Source organism: Equus przewalskii, chromosome 19, assembly GCF_037783145.1.
Source record: "Equus przewalskii isolate Varuska chromosome 19, EquPr2, whole genome shotgun sequence".
Taxonomy (NCBI): domain Eukaryota; kingdom Metazoa; phylum Chordata; class Mammalia; order Perissodactyla; family Equidae; genus Equus; species Equus przewalskii.
Window position 1 is genome coordinate 25,167,708 of NC_091849.1, and position 13,947 is coordinate 25,181,654.

At 41.2% G+C, this 13,947-nt stretch overlaps 2 protein-coding genes and 1 pseudogene across 6 annotated transcripts in view; 2 read left to right on the top strand and 1 right to left on the bottom strand.

Annotated features, from left to right (window-relative positions):
• Positions 1–13,947, top strand: part of LOC103541911 (butyrophilin subfamily 3 member A2-like) — a 264,550-nt gene that overhangs the window by 183,037 nt on the left and 67,566 nt on the right. The gene's annotated exons all lie outside the window — the stretch shown is intronic.
• The window catches only part of LOC139077402 (butyrophilin subfamily 3 member A2-like), a 187,370-nt pseudogene that overhangs the window by 155,427 nt on the left and 17,996 nt on the right, over positions 1–13,947 (top strand).
• The window catches only part of LOC103545518 (butyrophilin subfamily 3 member A2-like), a 33,566-nt gene that overhangs the window by 10,214 nt on the left and 9,405 nt on the right, over positions 1–13,947 (bottom strand). Inside the window, exon 1 of one of the 4 annotated variants that reach the window (XR_011529940.1) lies at positions 2,343–2,529. The exons of 2 other annotated variants lie outside the window; for them this stretch is intronic. Coding sequence is in view for 1 of the 2 variants with exons in the window: in XM_070585287.1 (XP_070441388.1) it covers positions 2,343–2,422 (80 nt within the window). In the remaining variant the exon portion in view is untranslated. Of the gene's footprint in view, positions 1–2,342; positions 2,530–13,947 lie in introns of those variants that run through there. One more of the 4 variants, XM_070585287.1, reaches the window with a different exon arrangement.

A 13,947-nucleotide genomic window follows, 5' to 3' on the forward strand; every position in this document is an offset into this window, starting at 1 on the left:
AAGGGAATGGTAGCCCTCACCAGTTGGCAAGGCTTGATTCTAGCTGAGTTGTAGCTTGGCTTTCATCCTAACCACCCCAAAGTTGGCTGCATCCCTCGATAGTGGAGATCTATGCCTAGGTGGATTACTCAGAGATAGGACTGAGATCTCTGGACCTAACCTCCTCCTTTCTCCTTTGTTCCTCTCCCATCATGTATCCTCTCTTTCCATGAAGATGTCAGGTAGAATGGGGTCCTGATGAATGAGTTGAGGGAGTGTCCATCTGGGGAGCAACACTGTGGACTCCTCTAGGGCCTAACACATGGCCACCACCAAGTTCAAATCATGCCTCCATCAGACTCTGGTTAAAATCCAGGCAGATTCCCTGGTGGAGGCTCTGGAGTCAGTCAGATGCTGAACCCACCACTTCTGAATCACAAGGCTAGTGAATGGGAGAGCTAGGAGTAAAACCAGGTCTCATCCATCTTTTCATTCATTCATTCAACAAATATTTATTGAGCCCACACTGTTTGCCAGGCCCACTATGTAATAGGTGTAGGAACAAAAGGGGGGTGGAAACTAGGCAATGGCTCCATGATTCACAAGCTATGCAATCTCAGCCATGTGACAAAACCTAATTTGAGCTCCAGTCACTCATGAAAGAATGTGAAATACGAACTTCAGAATGTGCAGAATTGGCCCAGTAATTTTACTTCCAGATATCAGGTCCAGCAAAGTACTTGCGTGCATCCAGAGAGAAGCATGTGTAAAGATGACACTGCAGCATTGTTTTCAAAATTAAAAAGTGATCAAAACCCTAAGTGGCCACCCATAGGAGACTGGTTAATTAAATAATGGTTCATCCCTATGAAGGAATTCAATGTGACAGTTAAGACTAATTTGTAGTCAGCAACCTAGATAATTAAGACCTGTTAAGTGAAAAAATGCAAGTTGCAGAACAATACGAATGGTTCTATTAAAAAACAAAGCTATAAATTGTTATTTACATGTTTATGAAATTGCCTTAAAAGGGGTCTAAAAGGACACATGCTACACTGAGAATCAGGGATTGAGTGAAAGATGCTTTTGTCCTTTGTACCCTATACTTTGAAAATTTTTTAATGTGTTATAGTTGAAATGTTTTCATGTAAAACTTAACAATTAATAACTGTTACAAGTAATTTATAGTGACTGAAACATATTAGTTTTTCAGAAAATACCCACTCATCTAAAACAAACCAGCATGAGACCCCCAGTCATAGTTCTGCAAGTCCAGGAACTGCAGGGGGACAAGACAGCAGAAGTCTGAGCAGCTGGCACTTCTTCAGACCCTTGCCTGAAACCTGGACACAACCTCAGACAGAATACTGCCTTTTAGTACATCCTCTCCTCTTCAAAATATTCTCTATGCTGCTCGAGAGAGGACAGTATTATCATCATTATTAAAGGTAAAATTTGTCTACTGTCTTCAGAGTAGAGAATATGTTTTCACTTATTTTGGGGTATTTATTGTTTTTGCTCCTGACTAGAGACAATTTTAAAATGGAGAAAAATATAATGGAAAAAAATTTGGATAATCTGCGATAGTAATCTTATAATTTGCTTCACGGAAATGTAAATATTTCTGGAAGTATTTTGGCCATATATATACCAAATGCCTTGGAAACATTTCATCCTTTGACCCAAAAATTCCACATTTAAGAATTGCGCTTAAAGAAAAATAATGAGATGTTAACACAAAGATTTATGTTTAAGGCTGTTCATCATAGTAAAATCCGCAACAGTAAAATGTACATACAATTTAAATATCCAAATCAGATCCAATTTTGTTACAATGATAAATAAAATTATTTATTAAAAACGTGCCACCTAGTGACTGTATGGAAATCCCTTTATGTTTGGAAAATGTGTTGTTTACCCATCCTCTGATTGTTGTATATGTGTATGCATGTAGTATGTAGAGGTTGGTTCAGATTTTTCTATAATGCAAAGAATTCTGTAATGACCATCATTACATATAAACATTTAAGGCACATCTCTTTTTAGTATCTCTTAGAATACATTCCCAGAGATGGCCAGGAGATATTATAAGAGTCCTTTGCTCCTTTCTCACCAAAGTAAGTTCTTAAGGACATGCAATTGTTAAGTTTCTTCATTCAGGTTGTCTCCCTCCCACCAAATTTCCCAATGAAGGTCCTTACTTTTGGCACTGCATCCCGCCCCCATCCGCTATCCCCACACCACACTCACAAGCACCAAACCCCTTTCTCTAGGTGAGGACTTCCCTGTACCCACTCTCAACTGTTTAGCTGCTGTCCTTCCAGGGCCTGTGGCCCTGGCTTTTACCAGTTTCCCTCACTTACCCCTTGACAGTCCCATCTGAAGATCACAGCCCACAGAATGAAGGGAATCAATAGTTCTCCGTTAATGTTAACAGTCTGCTCTGGAAGAAAGGGAAAAGAAAGAAAGGCTGCTCACTGTGAGAAACAGTAACAGAGTCCCTCTCTAGAGGAATTAGTTTTTTCATTGGCTCCGAGGGATGTTTCTTAACAGTTGCTGGACAGATACCAGCGGGAAACGTTAGAATGAAAATGAAACTGTACTGGACTGTACAAAACGAAGAAAAAATTCAGCCCTAATTCCCACACAGTTTGTGTCTCTCTGTGTTTACCTGTTTCAATCATTCATGTGTATATATATATGTGTGTGTGTGTGTGTGTGTATAATCAGCATTTCATTATGTATAATAATTTTCTGTCTTTTATATCATAGTAGATTTATCAGCAGAATTAAGAAGAAAAATTCTAAGATTTTAATGTATGAAGAGAAGGAGACAGCCATTAATTAAAATGTTTCTGTGGCTGTTTGCTAACATCTGTGTTCATGTAGGTGGGCACATGGAGGGAGACATCTTCTACAACAGAGCCAAATGGAAGTATGAACAGAAAGAAGACTAAATCCACTCTATCTTTTTAGCACCTCTGAAACTCAAGTCTCTGATCTATGACCAAATTGTATAACTTTCATGTTTCCAGAGACAGTGCTGCCAGTGACTGTCTCTGGAAAATGGAGGGCGCGTCCTCCATTTTTCAGAACAGTTTTATTTGGAGTGTTGCTGAGCAGCTTCCTTCACTTTCTATGCCTTATTTGTGTTACATTTGTATTTTTATGTGTATTTGTTTCCACTCTGCCCACAGGATTCTGTATTCTCTGGGGTTAGACTCTGAATAGGCTGTGAAGGCTTTTTCTGTAAAGTGTCTTTGGACAAACTGGCCCTACCTGTGGCCTAGGGTTTCCCAAGACACTTTATTTGAGTCTCACATCATTGGTTAATGCTCCTTGGGCTTTCATGTGACCTTGGCTGATGGAATTTGATTATATTCCAACTCTTTGAATTTAGGCTCTGTGCATGGCTGGTTGCTTGTGCAATATCTACTCCCTACTTCTTCTTAGTAATCAAACCCAGTTTGGGGAGGACCTGCCATTTGCCCAACCCCCTTGTAGATAGGAGAGAATGAGGGACTAAGTTTGAATCAATGATTTATAGGTGGAAGTTGTTATGTTTTTCAAGAGAAGTCTATACTCATCCTACTTCCACTTTCTTTTTGCCTAGAACATGGTCCTTGGAGCTGGAGTGCAGCAATCATCTCAGGACCATAAGGCACCCTTGAGAACGGAAGCCACATGCTGAGATGGTAGAGAATAAAGATCAAAGAAATCTGGTGCACCAATGCATCTCTGAGGTGCCAGACCAGCTCTGGACTGCTGCTCTCTGAATTCATTTTACACGAAAGGAGATCAAAATCTTGTTTTGTTGATGCCAGTGGTACTTCCAGTCTCTGCTGTTAGCAGCAAAATACAATTCTTCCCTCCTCATCACCCACTATCAGCAGTTTATCATGAAACTTTTCAAACATAGAGCAAAATTAAAAGATTTTTTCAATGAACACCAAATTTGCCTACTATCTATATTCCATAGTGAACATTTTACCATAGTTGCTTTATTATAATCTTTCCTTCTGTTTATGCCCCCATCCATCCTTATGTATTTAAAATCTTATTTATTTATTTGGTGTCATTTAAATTAAGTTGCAAATATCAATGCCCTTTCCCCTGGATATTTTGGCACATCTATCAGATACGACAACCCCATCGTGAAATGCGTTGAGGCACCAATGCTGTGTCTGAAACACAAAGGTAGGATTACCCTTCAGTTATATGTTCTAAAAGGATCAGGGGTGTATATTTATCTGGGTATCTCTAGCTCCTAAATGCCACACCATCCCCACCAATATTAACAATCTGTCCCCAGGTACCTGGTCACTCCTGGTAAGAGTCAGGCTCCCTCCAGGAGGCTGTGTAAGCAGGAAGCTCCAGGACTGCCTCTCAGGAACAACTTGATACAGGGACAAGTTCTGCCTCAGGGCCCTTCTGTCCATTCCCTGGTATATCCTGAGAGAAGTGCTCTCTTCTCTGCTGATATCACAAGAAGGGAATAGATATTTTGGAGGACCTGTAGGATGCAGGGGCCCACAAATTACTTGAACGGGGGCAGGCGTAAATCACTCGTGAAGGAAGCTGAGGAAATGCATGTGGTTGAGTTCAGAGACAAAATAAAATAGGAGAGTGGGCATCACATTACAGATGTGTTAGAAAGTAAAAATTATCTCAGAATGTAACCATCTTCACTGTCAGTCATCAGGCTGGTGTAAACGATATATTTGATAAAGCCAACTACATGGTTAACAGAAAGAATATTTCTCCCAAGATCACGATGTTGCTGCCAAAGGGCAAAACAAACCCTTCTGTGAGTGTTTCCTGCTTTCTTACTCACTGAGAAACTTTCTTTTAAAAATTCACAATCACCTTTCATTCTTTTGGATATGACTCGCCAGTTTTCCCAACACCATTTATTGAAGAGAACTTCCATTCTCCATTGTACATTCTTGACTCCTTTCTGAAGATTAGCTGTACATTATCTTTTTCTTTTTTTTTTAGGAAGATTAGCCCTGAGATAACTGCTGCCAATCCTCCTCATTTTGCTGAGGAAGGCTGGCCCTGAGCTAATATCCATGCCCATCTTCCTTTACTTTATATGTGGGACGCCTGCCATAGCATGGCGTGCCAAGCAGTGCCATGTCTGCACCCGGGATCCGAACCGCCTAACCATGGGCCGCTGAAGTGGAATGTGCACACTTAACTGCTGCGCCACTGGGCCGGCCCCAGCTGTACATTATCTTAAACCAGACACAAAAATTAACTCAATATGGATTAAAGACTTGAATGTAAGATGTGAACTCATAGAACTCCTAGAAGAAAACATACATTGTTTTCTCTTTGACATTGGTCTTAGAGTACCTTTTCAAACATCATGTCTGCTCAGGCAAGGGAAACAAAAGAAAAAATAAACAAGTGGGGCTATGTCAGGCTAAAATGCTTTTGCAGGGCAAACAAAACCATCAAGAAAATGAAAAGACTACCCACCAACTGGGATAAAATATTTGCAAATCATATATCTGACAAGGAGTTAATTTCCAAAATATATAAAGAACTCATACAACTCAACAACAAAAAAAATGAACAATGTGATCAAAATGGGCAGAGAATATGGAAAGATATTTTTCCAAAGAAGATATACAGATGGCCAAGAGGCATATGAAAAGATATCCAATGTCACTAATTATTAGGGAAATTCAAATCAAAACTACAATGAAGTAGCACCTCACACCCACCAGGATGGCTATTATTAACAAGACAAGAAATAACAAGGATGGAGAGCATGTGGAGAAAAGGGAAACTTCATGGACCATTGGTGGGAATGCCAACTTGCAAACTGGTGCAACCACTGGGGAAAAAAGTATGGAGATTTCTCAAAAATCAAACATAGAAATACCATATTATCCAATGAATAGGAAATCAATAATTTTAAAAGATTTATGTACCCTTACATTCATTGCAGCATTATTCACAATAGCTGACACGTGGAAGCAACCCAGGTGCCCATCTATGGATGAATAGATAAATATGGTGTGGTATATATAAACAGTGGAATACTACTCAGCAATAAAAAATAAAATCATGCCCTTTGTGAAAACATGGATGGACCTTGCTTTCATGGATGGTATCATGCTAAGTGAAAGAAGTCATAGAGAGAAAGACAAACACTCTATGATACAATACATGTGGAAGATAAACAAAGAAACACATAGAGATCAGATTAGTCGTTAGAGAGAGAAAAAGGATTGGGGGAGGCTGAAAGGGGTAAAGGGGCACATATGTATGGTGACATAACATCTAAACTATTGGTCGTAAACATGATGCAGTCTACATAGAAACTGACATAAGATAATGTACACCTGAAATTTACAGTGTTATAAGCCAATATGACCTCAATAAAATAATTTAAAAATAAAAATAAATAAAAATTCGAAGTCTATCCAAAGTCTGTTAAATACAAATTAACTATCCCATTCTTGTCTGGAGGATCCAAGTTACTTTGACACAGAAAAGCAACTTTGATTTCCATCCTAGATGCTGGACTTCAGACAAGGGGTTTCAGGGCACAACGTATTCTTAACTTTATAGTTTCCAAGAATATAAGACCCCAGGTCTACTCCTCATGCAGACCATTACATAAACCCTTTGGAGAGAAATATTTGTGAAATGGGGGAGGAAAAAGTTCACTAATTCAGCAAATTTTTATTGACAACCCGCCATGTAGTAGGTATCAGCACTGAACTTCAAACTGGTGCGGAGAGGTGGTGTAATGGAGGAGTTAAACCATAGACTCTGAAGCCAGGCTGCCTGGGTGAGCTTTACTAGCTTGTGACCTCGGCCCAGTTACTTATCCTCTCTGTGCAATAGTTTTTCTATCTGTAAAATAAGGATGATAATAGCATCTGCCTTTTTGGATTGCTGTTGTGAGGATGAAATGAGATAATTCAGGCAATTTTCTTACAACAGTGCTTTATACAGATTAAGCCATAAAAATGTACGTTAAGTAAAAACTAGATTTGGTCCTCCTTCTCAGAGTTGATAGGTTGGCATTTTCCCTTAAGGAGGCTGAGATGCCTGGGATTGATGATGAAGGAATGCACAACTGAAGGGTGGGCTTCTACTGTTAACTTTGGGAGATGAGCTTGATAGATGCCAAAAGGAATTCAGAGACTTCTTACCTGTAAAAAATAGATGGGTGTACATATACTTAATAACAATTCCAGTCCCTTTTGTACAGCAATTGCACTTTCAAGAGTTGATCTTAATGCCAACTGCCATAGGGAAATTTATTCTCTGGAAGCGATGAGGGCTACGAAAAATGATTTACATACAAAGATGTTTATAGCAGCATTATTTGTAACAAAAAATAAAGAAAATCATCTTCATTAGGAAAACTATAAGATTAGTGTTGAAGGTTTAGTGTTGTAGAAGGAGCGTGTCATGGGACAATATATATAGCAAGGTCCAATTTTCATTAGGAAAATTGTATATGTGTGTGTGTATTTGTATAAGCACAGAAAAGAGTTAAAGAATATGCACTTAACTGTTGATAACATACTGTATTTTAAACATAGGAAGTTATTTAGGGAAAGGAGCAGTAAACAAATTCACAAACCGGAGAAGAAATCTTGAAAAATCTAGAGTGAAAAGTGTCACTGAAATTGCTTGACAAGGAATGGCTGGATTATCAGAGGTGGAATGATGTAGCATTAGATGTAAGACTGTTGACTGTAGCATCAAGTCCCAGACCAGCAGGTGACCTGGAGAAGTGACTTTTCTCTGTGCACTTTATTTAGTATCTCCCAGGGTTGCATGTGGCTCAAAATGAAATAGAGTTACTGAATGAAAAGACTGAAACAGCAAAGCCCCTTCCAGATCCAGCTTCCTGCTGTGGTTCCGTTGCTCAGGCATTCAAAACAACCACTGCTTGTGGGTACTGGCCTTTCTTCTCTTTATGACATTTCCAAGAGATCAAGGTCAGAGATCACTCTCCATGCCCCTAGTCTTTAGTCTTTCCACCAGTATTACTTGTCTCTTGAGGTTCCTTTTCCAGTTTCCAGCTGGAGTGGCAACACCAGACAGACTCTCTTAACAAGACTCTGTGGGGTGTCATTGTCCTTTCTGGACCTCTGCACCATGTAGCCCTGGAACACTACAAACTCTCTCCAGCCTTTTTCCAGTCTCATGGAGAAATGACAAAGAAATGTCTGCAGCTCTGAGAGAAAAGGTCAGAGGGACTCCACCTCCACTGAAGTCTCAGGTGGAGCTGTTGGGTAGTTGTCCCTAGAAGTGGCTCCTCAACTCCAGTGCCCAGTTCTCCCTGGAGGTTCAACTGAGAGAAAGTCTGGGGACTGATGGCCTCAGTGGAAGATTGTCAGAGGGGTTGGGTGATAGAACCAGAGGCAGAAGAAAGGGTGATGGGGCACAGTGAAGGAGGCCTAGGGTAAAGTGTAGATGTTGGACCCATCAGGCACACTATAGAAGGAGAATCTCCAGGCTCATAGTCCAAGAAGATCCCCACCTAGCTGGGGGGCTCACTCAGCAGGAAGAAGGTCTGAGGAGATGTGAGGGCCCGATACCTAGTAGCATACATTTCCACAGCCCAGAATCCATTTTGAGTTGACTCTGTGCATCCACACGTCCTTTCCGTGTTTTCCTCACAAACCACAAGCTCCCAATAAGTTCTGTCACCCACTTTAAGCTCCCAGTAATGTCTCCTTGAAGAGAAAGACTTGTGGCCCAGCAAGATTCTTCCTTGCATTTTTCTGCCTCACACTTCAGCAATCTTTAACCAGAAAGAGTTCAAAGTAGGTAGTGTCTGGATCCAGAGTCACATTAGCTTCAGAAAGAGAGAGACAAGAGAGCCAATCAATTTTGGTATCCCAGTGCCCTTGGGGACTGGAAAAGAGGAGAAAAGAAGCTGACCCTAACCTGTGAAGTCCCTTTCTTTCTCAAAACAGCTAGAGTGATAAGTATCTCCTCAAATGTCCTCAAGAATGTTTTTCAAAGAACCAGTGGGAGAGCTCAGAAAATTTCACAAGGAGGAGATAATGCAGATTCCTGAAACCTGGAGGTCCCAGGTCCCTGGGAGCAGGGGTGTCTAATCAGGAATCCCCCCTTCCCATCCCATCCTCTCCTCTCCCACAGCAGCTTGTACAAATCCCTCTCACATCACTGCACTGATATTATTTGTCTCATATTTCTCTCTTCTACTAGATTAGGACCTGAGAAAGTGGAGACTATGTGTGTTCATCACTGCATTCTCACTGTCTAGCACTGTCAGCATCTGACTCCCAAATGATGCTTAATAATGTTTGCAGAGTGAAGGAATGGGGAAGATCGTGTGGAAAGCCTTCAGCCATCCCTCTCTGCCAGCCTGAAGCCCCAGGGGATCTGGTGGAGGGGTACTTGGCCAAAGTTTTTCTGTCAACTGTGTAGGATCTGTGATCTAACCAATGCTCATCTTTAATAGACTTTCCCAGAATATCAAAGCTTAGAAGAGTCACATGGGAGAAACTGTTATGTTTTCACCAAATGCTGGTTCCTTTTCCCCATAGAGACACAGCTAGATGACATTTCCAAGCCTCCCTTGGGTACCCAGGAGAAGAATTTGCCCTTGAGAAACCTTCTGCACAATATTTCCACCCCCTTTTTCCCATCTCTTGGCTGAATACAGAATAGAGTGAGGCCCTAGAACATCCATATGGAGTAGAGCTCTCACCTCCCCAGGTGATCTGTCTTGAACTCTGGACAGATGCAGAAATACACTTTTATCACGTTTACCTAATGAGGTGGTAGGGTTTTTTGTTACAAAAGTTAGTCTACTTTGACCAATACGAGCCATAAGCGAAAGTCTACTCCCTCTGCAGGCTGTTTCTGTGGACAGTTGTCTTATGTGCTGGATACTGAGGACCCAGAGATGGTAATATACAGTCCCTGCCCTGTCAAGGAACTCAATCTTGAGACAAACAAAGATGCAAATAATATCACTTCAAAGAGAAAGTCTGTAAAATCCTGTCATATCTTCCATCTTTTAGAAAATCTACCTTTAGTTCTCTGTTTATCTGTTTCAGAGAATCCTGTATAATTGATCACTTTCCTCATATATATACTTATACACAATACAGTTTATAAAGCTCAAACTATGTCTTGGGTGGTTCATCTGGAGCCGACACTACAGACCTAAGCTGCTCTTTGCTGGATCAGGGCTTCCATGTCTGACAGAGCCGTTAACCCAGCCTAATCTTCACTATATCTCTGCTTCTTTATTTATTTTCCATCAGCCTAGTTTTGTCAAATCCAATTGTCACTTGTCAGTTCCCACTTATTCAAACTCTCAGCCATGTTTGACATAAACATTTCCTCCTTCTTCACATAGTTTCTTTCCTCAGATTCTGGCACACATACCCTCTTGGGATTTTTTTCTTATTCCACTGGTTACTTTTTCTCAATCTCCTTTGCTGGATCCTCCATTTCCCAACCACTGAATGTCTGGGGGCGCTGGAGCTCAGTATCTTGAACTTTTGTTCTGTTCTCTCTGAACACTCTCCCTCCCTAAAGAATCTCATCCAACCCCAGGATTTTAATTACCACATGTGCACACATAACTCCCAAGTCTCCAGCTCCAGCATCTTCCAGACTCATTCGCTCAATTGCCTACATGACATAAATCCAAAAGATGACTCCTAATTTTCTCCCAGAAATTCCCTGTCATTCACCCATTTGCTTTGGCTAAAATCCCAAGCAGAGCCTACTAAAGGGACCTATCATCAAGTCTTTTTCAACTCTTCCTTCAAAACATCTCTTATTCAACAACCACTTTTCGCCGTCTCCATCAGAGCCACCAGGATATCATGCCTGGCTTCCTTGCTTCCCATCTTGCCTCTCTATAGTCTCTATAGTCTATTCTCAACACAGAAGCAGCCAAACTTATCTTAAAAACACATAAATCAGATGCTGTCACTCTCCACCTCTAAAGTCCCTAGTTTTGTCCTATCATACTTAAAATAAATCCAAAGACATCATCATGGGTTGGAACACTTTCCATGACGTGACCCCTGCTTATCTCTTGCACCACACCTCCTATCATCTTTCGGCCCAATCACATTGCCCTTTCCAGGCACATGGATTTTCTTCCACTTCCTCAAACACTCTGGATCTTTCACACTTTTGGATTGTTGTATCTGCTCCCCACTCTCCCTGGAACAGGGAAAGCCTCGGGTGTTAACATTTGTATTCCTTCCTATTATTGTGTCCTGTCTTAAATGTCATCTCCTGAGAAGGACCCTCCTAGATCTGTCTCTTATGTTAAGTCTTCCCCCTCCATTCTCCATCCCTTTGTTTAGTTAGTTTTCTTCATGGCTTAGCATAAACACTTAATAAATATGTATTGCATAAACGAGGCCATAACAAGAGAAAAACAATACATTACAAAGGACTATCTGAATCAGAGCAATGCAGGAAGAGTACATGATGGAGTTGAGAACCACTTAGAAGGAAGAATTGACAGGATTGACTAGTGATTAGAATACAATGATAAGGAAAGAGGGCTCCTGCATGATTGAAGTTCTTTCTTGGGCAATTGAGTAGACAATGATACGATAATACAAATACCAGAGAAGGAAAAAAACTAAGAGTAAATTGGAGGAGTTGGGAGAATATTGAATTTAACTTGGTCTGAGCTGCCGTGGGACAATGCAGATAGACAAATTTTAGGGTTCTGGTGGAAATGGAACTTTGGAAAGACATCGAGATATGAATGTGGGAGTACTCCACATGTAGGATCCACAAGGTATATGTGGAGTGACATATGTATTTCACTATGGAGTGACAAGTGGATCCAAGAATCCCTGGGGAACATGTACATTTAGCAGACAGACAGGGAAGAAGTATCAGCATCTCTTCAGTCAGAATTAATCAGTTGAGTGACCTTGAACAAGTTACTTGAAATTACTGGGCCTTCTTAATGTTAAGGATAAGGAATCAGAGTAAGTCTATTCCAAATTTGGAATGTGGGACCAGATTCCCTGAGTTTGTGTGTTAGTGTCACCACCTCCTGGATGTATGATTTAGCACAAGGTTTTTACTTTTTTTGTGGATTAATTTCCTCCATTGTACCTGGACATCATAATGGCACCTACTTCTTATGGCTGATGTGAGGATTACTAAATAAGAGAATATACATAAAGCACTCAGACCTGTGCCCAGGGCATGCTGGTAGATGCTCAATAAATGTTGGCTACTAAAAATGACAATTTACAAGATTTTACTTAGACCTCCTTTCTAGGGTTCTTCATGGAACCAACTATGAGGTGGTCTCTCTGCTCTGAGGAGAAAGGGGCTTAGGTGGACAGAGTTGCAAGGTCTCCTCTAAGATGCACATAACATACTTGAGACTGAGTGTCATTTAAATGGAGGCTTTCTAGTTGTATCCTTAGGTTTTTGGTAATGAAAATGTTGAGGAGTAGAAAAATCCAAGAAAGAAAGTGGGTGGGGAGGGCTTTAAGAAGGAGAAAGATAAAAATAAGCCTAAACTGCTGGAAAGAAAAAGGTGAAGGTGCTCAACTGGGATGGGGTAGCACTTGGTCATGATGCTGTGTGGATCTTCCCTGGGTCTCCGTCCATCGCCCACCCAACCAGGCCACTATTTGGAGCTGGAAGATGGAGAAAGAACACTAGGATCTTTTTTTAAGGAATCCTCTGCCTGAGACCATAGTAATAAGACAGCCACTCACCCGCATAGGACCAGGCTTTTCTCCGCTCTGCAACAGGAAAAAGAGAAATGAGCACTCCCTTGCAACAGCCAGACATTTCTTAGCCTTTTCTGTGCCCTGGTTGCCTTCCCATCCCCTCCTTGGTGCCCGCTTCACTCATGTCCAGGACTTGTCTGGCTGTGTCTCCTCAGGTTCTTCACAAGGATGTGTCCAGGGAGAAGGAGGCCAGAGGAAATGGACTCTTCTATTTAACCTTCCTGGTTTCTGACCATGGGTTTGGACTCTATTGTGAGCTCTTTACTCTTCTCTTCTCGTTTCCTAAATTAGAAGGATTTGTGCTTCAGTATCTGAAAAACACCAACATATGAAAACTCACGTGAAGGCTGTCATTATGTGGGACACAGCCCTGGACACAGGACAGAACTATGCTATATTTACCCTTACCTTTTTTCAGTGATCACGATCCACTCACTTCTCTGGTCAGGAACTTGATTCCATCTTCTCCAAGACCTAGTTCAGCGTCCTGCATGCAGCACGTGTGGACAACTGCCTGGAAATCTGTCTCTTTTATTTATTTAGCCTCAGTGGGAAGCATCAATTCCTCATGGTTAATATGTCACCTCTTGCTGCCATTAGGAACTCTCAGGAACACCCATGTTTTTTATAGCTTTATTTGGAGAGCTGTTCATGTGTTTTAGGAACTATGGTTTTATGGCTACTAGCTCAGATTTTTTTTTTCTATCTCCATACGCTGTTATCCATGACTCATTAGCGACAAAATGCAGAGCCAGTAATTAACCACTCAATTTTTCTTCATCTGTCCGGGGGGGGAGGGTTAAAATCAACACTTGCTTCTTAAGTTATCTGGGGAGGACTTAGAATAGCACCCATGCCTATTAACCCTCCATGAATGTCATTGTCCTCCATTTTGAAATGATCATTCATGACCCTTGCACTTCACTCCCAAATCTACCTCCCCAAGAGGCAGTGTCATCAGGTGGGTGCTGGGGGGTTGGAGTTTTAGCCAAAATGTGAAGGGGAACCTCTGAAAAGTTGACATGAGAAAATGTATACTTTGAAAATAGCAGTAGGGCAGGTGAAGAGGGAGATGGGAGGCAGGGGCACCATTTGCATTGTATGTTCTGGATTGATGCTTCCCGGGATTGCACAATGTAGCTTGTCCTTTTTTGGTGATCCAGAGGGGAAGAGGTAGGGAGACCAAGTAGAAAGCTGCTGTAATACTCCAGGGAAAAAATGA